The 18,356-nt window shown below is 35.8% G+C and overlaps 1 protein-coding gene across 1 annotated transcript; it reads right to left on the bottom strand.

The window, feature by feature from the left end:
* Positions 1-10,148: 10,148 nt before the first annotated feature.
* On the bottom strand, positions 10,149-11,227 carry LOC129954091 (uncharacterized). The gene is made up of 3 exons (XM_056067763.1): positions 10,812-11,227; positions 10,629-10,733; positions 10,149-10,382 (listed from the first exon to the last, which is right to left on the bottom strand). The coding sequence occupies exons 1-3, from the start codon at positions 10,953-10,955 to the stop codon at positions 10,287-10,289; spliced, it is 345 nt and encodes a 114-aa protein (XP_055923738.1). The 5' UTR covers positions 10,956-11,227; the 3' UTR covers positions 10,149-10,286.
* Between the last annotated feature and the right edge of the window lie 7,129 nt (positions 11,228-18,356).

Here is an 18,356-nt window from a genome sequence, read left to right as displayed (position 1 = left end):
TGATTCGTTTAATATCAATTGGAATTTCTTTCGAAATATGGGTAATAAAAGGGGCTAATGTGATTAACAGTAGTTAGAAAAATATCAACACTTACAACAAATATTCACAAAAAAAATATAAAATTCTCGTACTTCGGGTCGCTTTTCAATTATCAGGACTATAATGAACTTTTAAGAATCCTGGAGCCCTACTATGTAACTCGATTCTACAATGAAATTGCTAGAATTCCAAAGATTGGTACTATGTATCTATTTATTTGACTACTTTCAAAACAAGGATCGAATAGTTCTAGCAGAGCCAACTATATTCTTATGAACTTTCGAATAAACTGGGAACTACGTAACTCGAAAGGGACCAACATTGACGCGGACCGCTTCCTCGTAGCCAAGGTACGGCTACGGATATCCCGGTCCAAGCTAAAACAAGGAAGTACTGTGAGAAGTTTCGACGTTAGACGGCTACAATCGCAAGAGACCCATGTCCTTTTCTGATCGAGTCTCTAGTAACCTCTTAAGGAGTCCTATGCTGCCTGCATTAAGCATTGAAAACCAGTGGCACCATTGCCTTGCAGCCATCAGAGACACAACAGCGAAACCCCTGGTTTGACGACGAATGCCGGCAAGCGCACGCAACGAAACAAGCGATATATAAAGCGGCGCTGCACAAAAGGACCAGAGTTCTACGAGCGCAAGAGGGGAGGGGAAAAAAAGAGCACGAGAAGCGCGCAATCGAGGAGATAGAGGGATGTCAACAAGAATGAGGTTCGTACATTTTCCCAAAAGGTAAAAAAAACCTCCCAAGGGTACCAGCTGGTGCTGGAGCTGACGGCTTCGCTGCCGAACTATTCAAAGCAGCAGGCGATGACTTGGTACGGAGCATGCACCAGGTTAGGTTAGGTTAGGTTAGGTTATAGTGGCTGTCCAAGATGGAACGGACACACTTAGGCCAGTTTAATGGCCCGTTGTGATACCACATGAATCTTGAGGCTTCCTCCTAAGCTCAATGGAACCAGTTAGAGTCTCTTACGAAACGTGAGAGGCTGATTATCCCGATATGATTTAGATCGTTAAAGAAGAATTCTCCTAGGTAATTCTTGCGTTTTCGAGCTAGAGCAGGGCATGTGCAGAGAAGATGAAGAACCGTTTCTTCCTCTTCCTCGTCCATACAGCTTCTGCAAAAGTCATTTGAGAATACGCCTAGTCTCATGGCGTGCTTTCCTATTAGACAGTGTCCGGTTATGACACCTATTATCGAGCTTATATGCGATCTGCTTAGAGAGAGCAAGCACCTTGAACGTTTTAAATCCAGTGTTGGCCAGATGTTTTTTGTGGCTTGACACGTGGTGATGTTGGTCCACCTGGTGCCTGCCCTCCTCACAGCGTCTTGCATTAGTAGCAGTTTACAAGTAGCGATTGGTATGCCAGTACTTGCCAAACGTGGTAGGATGGGTTGTACTGTACCGTTCCTGGCGAGTTCATCTGCCTTACAGTTACCTGGAATGTCTCTATGGCCCGGCACCCAGCAAAGGTGAATATTAAACTGTTGTGCCATCTCCATTAGAGATGATCGACAGTTATGGACAGTTATAGAGTTTGTAGAGACTGAGTCCAGAGATTTGATAGCGGCCTGGCTGTCGGAGAAAATACGGATATCAGATGTTGATATCACGTTTTCTTTGAGCCAAGACAAGACTTCCTTAATCGCCAAAAGTTCCGCCTGGAACACGCTACAATGATTGGGAAGGCGGAATGAGAGACTTAATTTCAGTCGTTCAGAGTACACACCACCACCAACCCCTTCTTTGGTCTTTGAGCCATCTGTGTAAAAGTGGATTGACTCATCCTCTAAGAATGTCCTATCCTCCCAAAAAGATCTGGTAGGTATAGAAATCTGGAAATTCCTATCGAATTGTAGTTGGGGGATGGTGTAGTCTGTGTGCTTTGGAATTGATTCTAAGTACCTTAGAATTACGGAGTGGCCAATGTTGTTGTTAGTCCACTGCGACGAAGCATTGAGGCGGATAGCAGAGCTTGCAGCTATTTGTTTACTAAATATGTCAAGAGGTGTAAGGTAGAGCAAGGTGTCCAGTGCCGCAGACGGGGTCGTGCGAAGCGATCCGCTTATACATAGAGCATGCACCAACTCATCTGCAAAATATGGTCGGAAGAAAGCATGCCCGATGAGTGAAATCTCAGCATAGTTTGCCCGATACTTACAAATTGCGCCAACTACAGAGGCATCAGTCTCGTTAACATTGCATATAAGTTCGTTTCTGCCGTATTATGTGAACGTTTGAAGCCGTTTGTCAACAACCTGATATCAGTGTAGCTTCAGACCAGGAAAGTCCACTATCGACCAAATTTTCATACTACGGCAGATCTTGGAAAAAACCCAGAAGCTTCAAATTGATACCCACCATCTCTTTATGGATTTCAAAGCCCCGTATGACATTATCTGTAGGAAAGAATTTTACAAAGCAATGCCTAGTTTTGGAATCCTTGTTAAACATTTCCGTTTTTGCAGAATGACAATGGAGAATGCACGCTTTAGAGCAGATAGAGTCAAGATTGGAAAAAATCTCACCGGTGCATTTGATGTCAAAAAAGTTTTTAGACAAGGCGATGCACTGTAATGCGACTTCTTTAACATCGTCCTGGAAAGAATTGTACAAAACTCAACCGTCAAAAGTAGAGCCGCAATTTTCGAAACGACATAAGCAGATCGAAGCACGATGTTAGTGGTGAGTTTTTGCACATTGCGACGGAAGCGAATAAGATGGGTTTACGAGGGTAACGAGGGCAAGACCAAGTATATGCTGTCATCAAAAAAGGACACTGAGCAACGACGTGTTGGACAAAACGTCACCATGGACAACTATAACTGCGTATTAAGCGTTAAGCAGAAGTTTACAGGTAGCTATCGGTTTATCTATCTTCTCCCTTTTAGGTGAAATAGGTATGAAGGTTCCATTTTTAGCGAGTTCACCGGCTCTACAATTTCCTGTGATATCTCTGTGGCCCGGCACCCAATAGAGGTGAATCTTAAATTGCTGCGCCATCTCCATCTACCAACTATCTCATTTGTCTTGGATCCATCTATGTAAAAATGAATGCTTTTTTCATCCAAGAGTTTTTTGTCTTCCCATTCATCTCTGGATGGAATTAATACCTGGTGTTTTGAAATATTGTAGTCTATGTCCTTTGTTATAGAACCAAAGAGGTTCAAAATGATGGAGTGTCCCACATTGTTGTTAGTCCATTGAGATGAGGCGTTGAGCCTTATAGCTGTACTTGCTGCCACTTGTTTGGACGAGGTCTATTTTTTAAAGATTAATACTAAGTCCGCAGTGATTAGCACATTTAGTGAGCATATTAAGTGCGTTTTGGAGAAGGACTCTCATATTACTGGGTTATAAATTTTCAATGGAAAATACTATACAAAAAATGTTCATTTAGACTTTAGATCTAAATACTAAATATACATACATACATATATATAAAATAACTGTACTTCTAAATTTTACCACCGAGCGTTTAGATGTTACAGTGCCATTGGTTTTTTTAAAAAAGGAAATTTTAAAAACACCTTTATATAAATATTTTTCTCAAATTTCATTGTAAGTGTTCTTTTATTTTTCAAAATATGGAAAAAGTTAAAAAAAAATCAATTTATTTAATTTGTTTAACTACAGTTGGGAACAACTTAAATGATTCAGTCTAATTTGGTACATTTTAAGTTCAGAATCATCGAATGCAAGTGAGATATCCATTCAGTTAAACCTACATTTTCAGAAGTTATAACACGTATGCTACTTTAGAATATTGCCAAAGAAACGCAAGTAAAATAAGAATTTATGAAGCTGTCTAACATCCAAATTCAATATTACTACTTTTTTTGATCCAGCTTATCTTATACATATGCGTTAACGGTAAAGGGTAAAGCTTTTTAAGGTAACAGTTTTTAAAATAATTTCCATTAATAGTCAAAAAGCAGATATTCAACCAACAATATATAAATTTAAAGAAGAAACCACTATAACTGTGAATCTAGAGTTCTTTTTAACTATGATAGACGGAAGAGTATTAAACGAATTAATTGAAACAAAGTCTACGCGGTCATGTCCGATATGCAAAAGGACACAAAAGAACTTCAATATAGATGAATCAATTGATGACGAACATAACTACGAATATGGAATCTCTCCACTGCGCGGTAGAATCAGATGCATGGAATTTATTTTGAAGCTTGCGTATACTCTTCGACAAGAAGGAGGAGATACTGATGAATCGATTGGGACCAAGGAGGCGAAAAAAAGAAGATCCAACGGCGTTTTCGCGATGAGCAGGGCCTTGACGTGGATAAACCAAAGCAAGGGTTAGGAAACATAATGACGGAAAAATTGAAGATTTTTGAACAGTCAGATGCCACCGCTCGAATAACTGGAGTCAATGGAGAAGTAATAATGAGAAATGAAATGGGGTGGCGCAACAGTCCGTTTTGAACCAGGGCCTAGTGACTTACAACTCTCAACCCTTCCTGTGTGCGAGTACTGTTGTCAGGAATGGAAGGGACCTACAATTTTAGGCCGAATCCGAACGGCTTATTTGAGAAAGCACTTTTTCATGACAAGAATTACTCTTGAAGGAATTGTCAATTCCTCGCAAGAGGCAGTACCCGCGAAAATTAATTTTTTTTAAATTAAGGTGGCACGGTCAGGGATTGAACACAGACCCCTTGCATGACTGTCCAACGCAGTATATATCATGCCACGGGTACGGCAGAAGTTATAATGAGGCTCAAAGTAATATTGAACGTTTTAAATTGCAGAGAAGTAGTGAATGCTGTTAAATTTGAGGAGTATACTAAGAAAACGGCAGAGCTTATAAACAAAAGTATCCTGGAAAACTACTCACACCTACTCTACACAAAATATTGGTTCATAGTCAAAATATCATTGAATATGATTCACTGCCACTTGGAGAACTGTCAGAGGAAGTCCAGGAATGCAAAAATAAAGACTACAAGAAATATTGATATAAGAATACGTGTAAAGTTTCAAGGATTCGGCAGAATAAGGACCTATTTAACATACTAGCAACCTCTTCGGATCCACTTATTTCTTCCTTAAGGCATATGAGAAGTCAAAAAGATTTGCAAGAACGATACTTTCCAGAAATGATGAGTTTATTACACATTTTAACGGACTTAGATGATAGTTTTCAAGAAATTTAGTGTTTATATATTAATTTGTTTTGTCTTTATTTCTTTTTACACTGTTTGACTTTTGATATATCACCAAAATAAAAACATTCATATCAATGTCATTAATTTTCAAACTCAAGCGAAACTGCCAGGTGTAGTCTCGGCATATAAATCAATTGACAGTGTCATGAATCAAGATAAGGATTGGTCACATTCACAAAGCTAGTGGCTAAGTAGTCAAAATTTAACTAGCTAAGCTAGTCAATCTGGAACTGTCATATTATATTATTGACAAATGCAAATATATAAAATAAGAAACATTTTTGATTTGATAACTTTAAATTATCTTTTGTGTTTTCAAATTCAATAAAATCAAATTTTAGACACAATTTCAATGATTTATATTTGTATTTAAATAATGAACAATTTATTTAATTTTAAATTCGTGTGTTCTTACTGAGCAGCTGATTATGAAACGTCAAAATAATTCTCTATTAACTTTGTAGCCGAATTTTTTACACTACGCCGGAGGGGAAATTTCAACTACTTTTGTAGTTAAATTTAGCCAATCAGAATCCCTTGACTACGTAGCCACTAGCTTTGTGAATGAATGAATGAATTATCCAATCGAATTTTTAAATTCATTGAACCGGCTGGTATACCTCCGCATTGCTTGAATCTAAAAATTGGTTCTTTGATTATATATTTGCGAAGCATTAATCCATCAAAACAGTGAAAAAGTTATTGCCAAATTTAATTGAAGCTATAATCTTAACTGGTAAGTCAAAAGGAGAAGTGTTATTGATACCGAGTATCCTATGATTCCAACTGACATGCCATTTGAACTCAAAAGATTACAATATCCTATGCGTTTATCATTTGCGATGTTCATAAATAAGGTCCATTCATTTTTTTGTTAAAGAGTAAGAAACATCAATTGTTATAAACTTTTACGTTTATAATAATTGGGTTCGATCCCTGCCTATGCCATCTAAAGTCTTTTCACAATTACTGCCTCTTTCGGAGATTTGACAAATTCTCCCAGAGTAACTCTTCTCATGAAAAAGTGCTTTCCCAAATTAGCCGTTCGGATTCGGCATATAAACTGTAGGTCCCCTCCATTCTTGACAACATTACTCGCACTCAGGAATGGTTGAGAGTTGTAAGTCACTAAGCCCTTGTTCTCAAGGGACTGTTGCGCCACCCAATTTATTTATTTATGTTTATAATAATATAAACAAGGCTTCAAAGTTCGAGAATGAAATTTTTATAATTTAAAAGCACTTTAAAAAAAATTTGATTTCTGTAAGTCATTATTCTTATTTAACTACCCATATTTCGGTTTCTAAAACTACAAGACTCTGGATAACGGATGGTTAACGTTTCAGTAAAACAATTTGCTCTATAATGGGAATAAGGGTGTTTATTTCAATATGAACAGTAACTTTTCCTTCTAGACCTGTGCTATGCTATCGAATGCCTTATATGGCTTTAAATTTTGAACAATCAATCGAACATTCAACTCAAATGAATGATCTTGAAAATCCAAGGTTCTTCAATGTTTTTAATGTCGTTTACACAAAGGAACGTTTTCAAACGTTTGCCTTTTGAAATTATCATTAAAATATGTGTCTCTTTCCAGTCGAACTTTCGATAAGCTATCCCTAACTATACCATTTTGCATATTTGGAACTACAACATGGATCGCTTTTTTAGTTAAAGTTGTTTTTGCACCAAAATATAAGCTCTTCCTATCTTCTATAGAAGATCTTATTTGAAGATCGTTGACGGGGTCAGTGCTCTAGAAAAAGGTCACGAAATTTGTCTTGTAATTATTATCTAAACGGCTTTGTTATTTATGATTTATGAAAGTTTTAATTAAATAGAAAACTAAAAACCAAATAATTTCATTGCAAAGATAAGACTTATTATTTTGTTTCTAAACCACATTCTTATTATCGCCTCTAAACATACTTAGGTAGGTATGTATGTATATTACTAGTAAGCTATTATTAAATTACTGATAATGGTTTAGATCTTTATTCCATATCTCAACCACTTAAATTAATAACAACTTCAAACCTACTCGTATATAAAAATATTCCATACAATATTAATCATAATGAAATTAAAATAGAAGGCACAATAGAGTCACATTAATTACAATGGAATGTTTTTTTTTAATAATCAAATTAGTTTATTGATATTGACAATTTTATTTTGGTTTGAATGAAAATATTTGTATATCTTTCAAATGGATAGATAAGTTACCTTATCTATGGCTTATACACAAATCAATACTAGTTTAAGAACTCAGATGTCCTGAACTGGAGTCTCTTGTAATTTTTCTATAAAATCAGCTTTTAAATATGACTCTTTAAATAAATACATAAATTGTATGATGATTTTGTATCAGAACATAAGTCCCTGACTTCCAGATAAGGTTTTAATCATTAAGTATCTTACTTATACTTAGTTTCTGGAAATTCTCATTACAGTCTTCGTTCGACGAAATTTTTAGATACCTCGAGAATTAATTTTCAAATCCGAACTTCGATTTTATCTATCTGATCAAATTTTATAAATAAGTACCTACCCGTTTTCAACAATATTTTGCATTTTTCCAATGTATTCCAAAAGCTTGGAAACAAAACAAAAATTGCTTTACATTTTGACTCTTCCTGTTAAAAACCTTTTAAGCTATATTGGTTCAGTGTTTCTTTAAAATAAATTTAAGACAGGTGAAATCTAACAATCATGAAGTTTTTTCGAATACATACAGCAGTGTTCAAAATAATAGGAGTGCTTTTACAAAATTTGCTAAAGTGTTTTTTACCATGTGTATATTGGTAATCAGCCCATTTCTCTACCGGTAGATATAACGGGACATTAAAGATGATAAAACAATGAACTGGTTTGCAATTCATAACCGTTTACATTTGTAACGAGAGATCAAATGATCTTTACTCTCAATCAGTAAGTATAACTAAATTAAAATAGGAATATTAAATAGTTGGAATATCGAATATCTAAACAAGTTTGGTTATTTAGTGGGCCGAGGAAAGCACTGCACCGACGAAAAACGGGAAATAATAAAAAAGTTGCGAAATAAAGGAAAAACGTATAAGGATATAAAGTTGACGTTGGGGTGCTCTGACCAAATGATCGCCAATGCTGCAAAATATGAAAAAAAAAGTCGAAACCCGGGGACGGAAACGAGTGAAAATGACGATCGTCGTATTGTTCGCTACAACCGAAAGGATTATTTTACGTCCTCTAAGATGACGCAAAATAGGAAGATCTAGGACTGGCAGTAAGTAGCGTAACAATAAGAAGGCGATTGTTGGAACACAATCTTTCCGCTCGCAGTCCACGAAAAGTGCCGATGCTTACAAAAAACATATAGCCGCTCGTTTGAAATTTGCAAGAAGCCATGCTAATTGGACTGCAGAGAAATGGCGAAACATTTTGTGGAATGACGAGGCCAAAATTGTTTTATTCGGTGGAACTGGCTCTAGGCAATACGTCCGACGTCCAGAAAATTCCGAGTTTAAGCCTCGGTACACCATTAAAACGGTAAAGCATGGAGGTGCTAAAGTGATGGCATGGGGCAGTTTCTCATATGCTGGCGTTGGCCCCAAACATCAAATCATTGGCACGATGGACCAGCGCGTTTATGTGCATATAATGTCCAGTGTGATGCTGCCTAATGCGAGTTGGAATATGCCGGTTTCAACAAGACAATGACCCGAAACACACCAGTAGGTAAGTCTGCCAAGGAATGGTTTCGGGTCAATGGGGTTGAGGTCATGGACCCATAGACAATTTATGGGCAGATGTGAAAAAGGGTGTTTCTCGTCGAAGACCCATGAATTCGAGGCCACGCAGATGTGCAGCAATTATAAAAACCAAAGGATTTTCCACAAAATACTGACAAAAAAATCTTAATATTGTAGTTTTTTTTAGTTTTTTATACTTTATTTTGTGTACTCCTATTATTTTGAACAATTCGTTTTGGCTTTATTTTGATAAAATTCATGTTTTTACTGCCTTATTTGTTTTAAACAAAATAGTCTTTAAGCATAATAATAAAAGACTGGATTGCCTATTTTGTACAAAAGAAAAAAATAATTTAAAAAAATTATACAACTTTTGAGGCACTCCTATTTTTTGAACACAACTGTATATCTGACACGAAAATACTTCATTTCCCTTTCCCCTCGTATTGAATTTCTCCCGAAAAATGATTGATCTTCAATGACTTGATCTTTTAGAAATATCATTTCATTCGAAATTTAACTCTATTAGGGATTTAAATGTTTTGCTTAATTTTATGGGGGCAGTTCGGAAACTAATTTCCTAATAGAATTCACAAATAAAATGTTGCCTCTTGAATGTTTCCTTATGTCGAACATTGGGAATGTAAATGATGTTAAAAAGCTTCCTGTAAATTAATTAGAAAAAATTGCCTGTCAATGCGTTCGATTCTTATTCAATGGAATTTTTGTAAGGTCTGAATATTGCCAAGAAAACAAATATTCCAAGGGAGTAGAATTACCCTTGGAGATGTCTGTATGGTCTTATTAATGCTGAATTAGTTTATGGTCTAGTCTTACTGCAAAACCGCAAAAAATGTTTTCGCACTGAGGTATCAATTTTCTTGATAAACATACCTCTAAGTATTAGGTACGTAACCAACCGGTTTTATAGAACTTAATATTATTATTTGTGTTACGTTTTCAAGCTCTGTGTAATGTCATACATATTAAGTACTTCTCATATGGATTAAAAATTAGTCACGACGCACGAACTGGTACAGGTATTCCCCATTGAAATTCGCACATAATCATATATCAAATCAATCACAATCACAAAAGGCTGTGAATTCTTCCAACATGTTTCATGAAACTTATGTTTAAATTGTCAAAGAATACAAAATGTCTGATAAATTCCAAGTAACACATTTCTTTTATTATTTACTCTTAACATTTACCTAACATAAAACTTTTCACAATGAGTGTACTAATTGATAAATTAAGAAAATGTACAAAAAGTTAAGAATTTAACTATTCACAAACAAGTTCTATGCTATAAGTTCTTCCAATTTTCCATTTTCGTACATCGCCTTGACGTCAGTACCTCCGCCAATGAATTTACCATCAACAAAACAACGAGGGACCTAGAATGGGAAAGAACAACAAAATTTAATAACAAAAAGAAAAGAATCGAAAAAGTATTTCAAAAACAAAAAAAGAATCTAAAATTAATGATTGAATCATAACCACGCCAAAGTGCAATAAAAATAAACAATGTTGATTTTGCTTATCGTCTAGCTCAAGAATACATAATTCGCATTTAATTTTTTTTTTTTTGGACTTCTGACATTGGTTAAAAGTCAATAATTTTTTCACTTCTTTGAACTTACACTTCGTGCTCCAGTTATCTCACCAAGGACGTCTTGAATTTCATCACAATCATTTCGAGATTCTAATTCTATCACGTGCATTGGAACGTTTAGTTTCTTGAATTGCTGAAATCGAAAACACAAAACAAATGCATTAAAGTTTTATGAATTTGTAAAGAAAAGGCTTAAAAAAATGCAATCAACCTCTTTGGCCATGGTGCAGTATGGACAATAAGTCTTGGAGAAAATCACAACTCTGTTGGATTGGATTTGATTACGAACGAATTGTGCTGTGGGGCTTGCCATGTCTACAGACTTCTTTGAAAGTGATCCAACGACTGAGCCCATGTTAAAAATTTACGCTTCGAGATCGACAACGACAACGACGGACGTCAACACTTAGGTAAGGAAATTCAAACAAAAAAAAAAGTTTGTGGGCAAAGGGGGAATGAATTCTATAGAGAAAAAGACAGCTGGATGGATAGAGAAGAGCGTTTGGTAATGGATATATAACTATTTTTTTGGTATCGTGGGAGATTTAAAATCTGGAGAAATCGCGAGATTCGTGAACTTGTTGGGGTTGTGAGGTGACTCGTGAGAAAAAGCACAATCACTACAATGATAATTGAGAATTAGAAAAAGAGAGGTTAAGCAGAAAAATCTGTCAAATTCACATCTGTCATGTAAGCTCATGAGTCATGACAAATCACCAGAGCTTTAAAGCTTATTTTTGCGATATTTAAAAAGGGTATGTGCTGAGTAAAAAAAACAACGATAATTTAAAAAAGTAGAAAATTATGTTGGTAATTTTTAAAGTAAGTATACGCCTGGATCATCTTAATTATTTAAGGTTTTCATTTTATATATCAGGAAATTTGTTTGTTCAAATTCAAGTTCAAATTCTTTATTAAGAACAATTTTCTAAAAATCAATTGTCTTCCAGGTAAAATTAAATAGTTGAAAATTGGAATTCAATATTTTGGATGAAATATTTAACCATTGAAACTTACAACAGCTCTCAATAAAAATAAAGTAATAAATATATTATACAAATATTGTGATATTGTGCATGTTTACAATCCAATTACTATATACATCAGGCAGAGCGTTTAATCCCACAGTTTTGACTGTCTGGACAGTTTTTTATGATATTGGTCATAAGGTTTACCATAGCATTGGAGTGTATAAATCGGATCAAAGTCCCCAGTAGGGGAAATTTTAAAGAAAAATGATTTCCAGCATAGAAAACACCTACATTATTCTGATGAAGGTGTTATTAATTGTTAATCAAAATTTTCAAAATTCTAGTTTTTTTTTGGAGAATCGAAAACAATGTATGCTATACTTTTGTGTAATAAGTGGTCATGGTCAGTAGTTGTAGAAGAACATTAAAACATATTCGTTTCCGGTAGAAGATATGGTTAATGACATTTTTGTTTAAGATAAGTTTAGCTTTCACACTTTTGGAAACCTTGCGTGGAAAATTTGAAATATAAATAGGCGTGATGGTAAGTGCGTTGGACTTTCATACAATAGGTCTTACGTTCAATCCCTGCCTGTGTCATTTACAGTTTTAACAGGTACTGCCTCTTACGAGAAAGATTAATTCTTGTCATGAAAAGTGCTTCAAATTGAGATTAAAACTGTAATTAAAACAAATAAGCATATATCATAATAAATAACTTTCGGATTTAATGCTTCCTTTTATTCAAATGACAAAAAACTTAGACTAAGGAAGGTTAAAGATGAAAGTGTACTCATCAAACTTTCTAAAATGTTAAAATTTTATAAAACTAAAAAAGATATCGTAAATTTTACTTAAATGAAAATAATAATTATAATTTTATCTTAATAGGCCAATACAACCAAATGTTCCTGATAATCAATTTCGAAGCCAAAGGTAACATTTAAACATCATTGGTCGCATTCACAAAGCTAGTGGCTACGTAGTCAAAATTCTAGCTTTGTGAATGCAAAACTACACTACAAAGCTAGTCAATCTGGAACTGTCATATTATTGACAAATGCAAATATATAAAATAAGAAACATTTTTGATTTGATAACTTTAACTTATCTTTTGTGTTTTTAAATTCAATAAAATTAAATTTAAGACACAATTTGATTGATTTATATTTGTATTTAAATACTGAACGATTCATTTCATTTAGAATTCGTGTGTCTTTACCGAGCACCCTCCACTTTACAGAAATCCCAAAAGAACTGACTGGACGAAATTCAGTCAAATTGCGAATTCCAAACTAAGCAACTTACCGAATCTCACTGAATGAAGACAATTTTCAATATCTGCCACAAACATAAGTTTTACCAACCGTATAAAGACTCTCTTAAAATTTACAAACAAGCCCTGTCATCAGCCAAAAGACAAGGCTGGAAAGAATACTGTCAATCAATCGAAGGCATGAAGGACTCCGCAAGGCTCAGCAAAGTTTTATCGAAGGAATATTTTAATCCTTCATTTCTAAAAAAGCCTGATTGAACCTGGACAGCCTCTCCAGCCGAATCTCTTGAGCTACTGATGAAGACGCACTTTCCGAGTTGCGAGAGTGATAACCCCGAACCGCTTGAAACCACAGAGCTAAACGTAGCTCATGTGGAGCAAGTCAATTCCCTTATAACCAGAGAAAATATTTTGTGGACCATCAATATTTTCTCTCCATATAAATCCCCAGGCATGAATGGCCTACTCCTTCTTAAACATGTGCCCATGTCGAGGACACAGGTCAAAGTATTTTTTATCCCGAAAGTGGTAAGGCGAGGTCACGAATCCACGAAGGATTTCAGAACAATAAGCTTAACATCTTTTGTGCTTAAAACCTTGAAGCGCATTCTTGATAACCATGTTAGAGAAATCCTAGTTGGACGACCTCTCGAAAGCTCTCAGCATTCTTATGTTAAGGGCAAATCTACGGAGACTGCCCTCTATGAGATAGTGCGTACTGTAGAACAAACAATCCATTATAAAGAATTTACTCTTGCCACATTCCTATCAAAGAAGGTGCTTTTAACAACGTCCTTACAGAATCCATAGAAGAATCTCTCGTTAAGTTCGGTGTAGAAGACTTCATTCGAGAATGGATTATTTCCATGCTCAGTGGTAGGAAGATTCGGGAACTCCCTATGGTGGTGTTCTTTCGCCTCTTCTATGACTTCTGGTCATGGATTCAATTCTCGTTAAATTAGAGAGATGTGGAGTGAAGGCAGTAGCCTATGCGATGATTTGGTGCTATTGGTGTCAGGAAAGTACACCTCAGTGATTAGTGAAGAAAGTGATTTTGAAGAAAGTTAGCAACTGGGCTACTAGTTGTGGACTAGGAGTTAACCAAAGTAAAACTGAACCGTTGCTCTCTACTACCAAAACTAAAGTACCGCCCTTCACGCCACCCCGACTCAATGGTCAAATCCTATCATTGTCTTCCAGTGCAAAATATTTGGGAGTTATACTCGACCCTAAACTAAATTGGAAACTAAATATTGAAGTACGGGCTAAGAAGGCCTGTGTTGCCTTCTACGCCTGCAGCAAAACTTTCGGCAAAAAGTGGGGACTTCAGTCGAAGGTGATTTTATGGACGTATACAGCCGTAGTACGCCCTATCTTAACATATGGTTCGATTGTGTGGTGGCCTGCTCTTAGCAAAGCCTATAACATTAATAAGCTAAAGAAGGTTCAGAGAACAGCTTGCGTGGGCACCACAGGGGCCATGCGTACTTGCCCAACGGACGCCTTAAACGTTATTTTGGATCTTCTACCAATCGACCTTTTTATTAAATACATAGTTTCCTGCAGCTATTAGGCTGAAGGAATCAAATAGCTGGTTGTCAAAACCTTACGGTCACAGCAACACTACGAAATTAATTCCCTCAGATATTATCTCGGTAGACACTGACTACTGCACTCCTACTTTAAATCTTAGTAAGGGTTTTAAGGTTATTTTCCCATCGAGAGAAGATTGGGAGGATGACATTGTGTCGACACAACCATCTTTACTGACGGCTCAAAGATGGAGTGCGGAGTTGGTTCTGGAATCATTTCTGAGTCCCTAAATGTAGCCAAATCCTTTAGGCTTCCTGACTTTGCTAGCGTTTCTCAGGCTGAACTGCTGGCAATAAGGGAGGCATGTAAGATACTTAAACAAAACCCTAACCAAAACCGAAATATGGCTATCTTTACACATAGTCAGGCAGTTGTCAAAGCCATTAACTCGGCCATATCCTCATCTAAATTGGTCCAGCAATGTCGCGATGAGCTTGCGAACCTGAATATTAACCTCGGTGTGACCCTGATCCGGGTTTTGATCCATAGTGGTATCGTGGGAAATGAACGGGCTGACGAGCTAGCCAGGCAAGGATCGGCCCTTCATAGCTCACTTGCGGAAATGGTTAACATTCCTCTTGGTGCTATGAAGAGTAAAATCTTTTCTATCTATCAAACTGAATCAAACCGAAGGTGGAGCAATTTACCCAACTGCATTATATCTAGGAACATATGGCCTACCTATAATAAAACCCGTACAAACGATCTTCTGTGCAGGCCAAGGCAAGACATAGCCAGGATTGTTGCGGCTTGTACCGGACATTGGCCTATAGGAGTTCATGTAAAGAAGTTGGGTATCCCTTACAACACCTTTTGCCGTAGTTGAAGTGACCAAAGAGAAAGTGAAACCATAATCCATTTCCTCTGCAAATGTCCTGCTTTGGCAAACACCATAATGAAATGCTTTGGAAAAGCATTCTTTCAAAAACTCGATGAGCTATCTGAGACAAAGATTAGAGACCTAATCTTTTTTCTCAATGCGACAAAATGGCTCTTACATAATCGCTATGAAGCTTCTCTATCAATCTATCAATTTCAATCAAAGGTCAACGAGTTTTTGGTATCAAAACGGCGCACTGCAGCGCTAATTGGAGCTCAGTCTAGGTTGCCTTGAGATCGCCATTTCTACCTACCTACCGAGCAGCTGATTGTGAAACGTCAAAATCATTCTCCACTAACTTTGTAGCTGAATTTTTTACACTACGTCGGGGGGAAAATTTCAACTATTTTTGTGTATAGATTTAGCCAATCAAAATATCTTAACTACGTAGCCACTAGCTTTGTGAATGCGACCATTTACGTTCTAACAGTTTGAGAGAGGAAAACGTCAAACATCCTTAGGGAATACCGTTTTCACTACAACTCCCAATAAGTTCTTATTCCTGCATACGATCAGGAACGATTCCATGATTTTGGAGACAGCTTTTGAGAAGTGTGAATAAAAACGAGTAGGACAAGTAAATACTTGAACATATCAAAATAACAAGTAAACGCCAAAATTGAAATGAAAAAATCAAGTTTTTACTCTTACTCGCGAGTAAATACTTGAGAGGCTAATAAAACCCGGAAAATGTGAATAAACGGAAGTAAATACTTCTGAAGCAAGTAAATATTCGTCTATTCGCAAGTCAAGCCGACTCCATTATATCGGAATGAAGCTATAAATAGACGACGTGGTTAGCAAAAACGATTAGAAATTAGTAATAATCTGATGATGTAAATACCTACACATTTTTGACTTGGAGATAAATTTAATCCTATTTCCTTTACTCATATTTCAATCGCTTATGTGACAAAAATAAAATAAAAAAGTGAAAAAAAACATTCACATGCCTTCTCTTTAGCAGATGCAACTTAAGGCAACATGGATTTGTTTAGCACAACACTAAAGTTTTTCAATAACGCTACACAAATAGCTGCTAGAGGACAAAAACAAACGGGAGTGACAACTGACTTGTGAGTAATGATGGGGAGGTTAGTTAGTCACAACAGGAAATGATGCGCAGTCTGTACACGAGACGAGTACTGTAGACGTGTACACGGTCACAAGCAAACTCGACGCTTTATTCACATCGGTTTACTTGGAGATAAAATACTCGTTACAATTTATTTGTAAGTAAATACTAGTCTTACTCGCTTTTATTGACACCGCTCTTTATATTGTTTACTCTTTCGTCCTCTTAATTCTTCAGAGACACACACACTATCCAGTGGTGGTTTGAAGTAATTATTTATTTATTTCTATGTTCAAAAAAGACTAGTCTTGAGGTCTAAAATGTTTTTGCTTCATGCAACCATTGCCATTGGGATGAAACCAATGGTTGGTTTATTACTACCAAGTTTTCTTTACCTACAAAGCTTTTAAACTGACGAAAAGCTATTAAAAATGTTGATTTTATTACAGGTCGAAAACAATGGGCCAGTTCAGACAATATAACTTCATTTTTTGAACTTGCATTTTGACGAAGGCAACTAGTTAGTTTGTCAAGTGTCATGAATTTAAAATTCAGAATTTTACTTTGCAAACCACTACTTTATGTTCATAGTACAAAAACTACCAAAAACATTATTGTCTAAAAAAACACTCCTCAGGCAAGCTACAAGTCCATCATGTTTTGTATTGTAAAGAAATATTACTTACTTCTTTTCCGAATTGACAAGGAGACCATTTACAGAAAACATCAAATGGAGTTGTGCAGAATAATAAAGTTCAGCTTTCAGTTGAATGAAAAAGCAAGAGCAACTGTCATTTTGATAGAAGTAGAATTGACTTAATAGTAAGGGAGATTTTTCTTGACTAACTTTCCATTAAAGTTGCCTTGGAAGGTAATTCTTTGGCAGCTGGCCAATCAGAGACTAAAAACTTGCTTTACTTTCAAGTCCCTTATGGCGTCTGAACCTGCCCAATGTGTAACTTAAATTCAGCTAAGACTCAAATATTTTCAAATTGAATGTATTTTAAAAATGGAGAAGTTAATTTTTGTGGTGAATGCAATTTAGAAATTTTAAATGAAATACATTGGGGTGACTTAAAAAACCTTAAACATTTTATTTTCGTAGTTTGTCATGCAAATTCTTATAATTATTATATGAATCAGAAAAGATGAAATGCTTTGTTATTTTTTAACCCAACCATTAATATCCGTTTTGATTGAATTTTAGATTCCCATGAATTTTGCAAATCCTCATTTTCGTTTAAAATTCTAAAAAAACATTATTTATATACAGTAGCGAGCAAAAAAAATGCAAACAGTCACACCAAAATCAATTATTATTGCTTTATCTTTCGTAACGGTAAAATTTTGTTTTTCCGTTTCGGATATGTGTACTCATTGTGTAGGCATTCTGTTTATAATAGCAATATGTAATTGGTCTCTGTCTAGTGTTTGCAAATTTACATTTAGTTAGAAAAACATAATTTTACTGAGAGCAAAAAAAATGCAAATGGCAAATATGACTAGGAAGGTAGGTACATAAAATTTATTCTTTGGTTTCAATTAATTAGAATATGCAATTAATAGAAGCAAATATCGATTGGATGCAAAAAAGCAATAATTAACGCTGCTAACAACGGAAGATTGATGCAGGATATCGCTTTGGAGTTTTGTGTAGCAACATCAACAATATCGCGTATTATATCCCGATATCGGGAACAAGGGGATATCAATCGTAAAGTGGGAAGTGGCCGTCCACGCAAAACAACTTCCAGATTAGATCGTGAGATCATAAGACAGGTTAAAGTTAATCCCTTTAAAACTGCAGTGGAAGTTACTCAGGACTTGAATGAACATTTAGATGTTAACGTAGGGGTACACACAGTTAGGCGAGGATTAGTGGAGTCAAAACTGTATGCAAGACGACCAGCTAGAAAACCATACATCAGTTCCATCAATAGGAAGAAACGGCTAGATTTTGC

Source organism: Eupeodes corollae, chromosome 1 (assembly GCF_945859685.1).
Source record: "Eupeodes corollae chromosome 1, idEupCoro1.1, whole genome shotgun sequence".
Taxonomy (NCBI): Eukaryota; Metazoa; Arthropoda; class Insecta; order Diptera; family Syrphidae; genus Eupeodes; species Eupeodes corollae.
This window is presented reverse-complemented; position numbering and strand designations above follow the sequence as displayed.

What these genes read in the sequence shown, in the direction of transcription:
- LOC129954091 (XM_056067763.1), bottom strand. Translation starts at nt 10,955, where the DNA reads ATGGGCTCAGTCGTTGGATCACTTTCAAAGAAGTCTGTAGACATGGCA. An exon ending in ACTGCACCATGGCCAAAGAG is followed by an intron (nt 10,734 to 10,811) that starts GTTGATTGCATT and finishes TTTCGATTTCAG; the next exon opens with CAATTCAAGAAACTAAACGT. An exon ending in AGATAACTGGAGCACGAAGT is followed by an intron (nt 10,383 to 10,628) that starts GTAAGTTCAAAG and finishes TTCCCATTCTAG; the next exon opens with GTCCCTCGTTGTTTTGTTGA.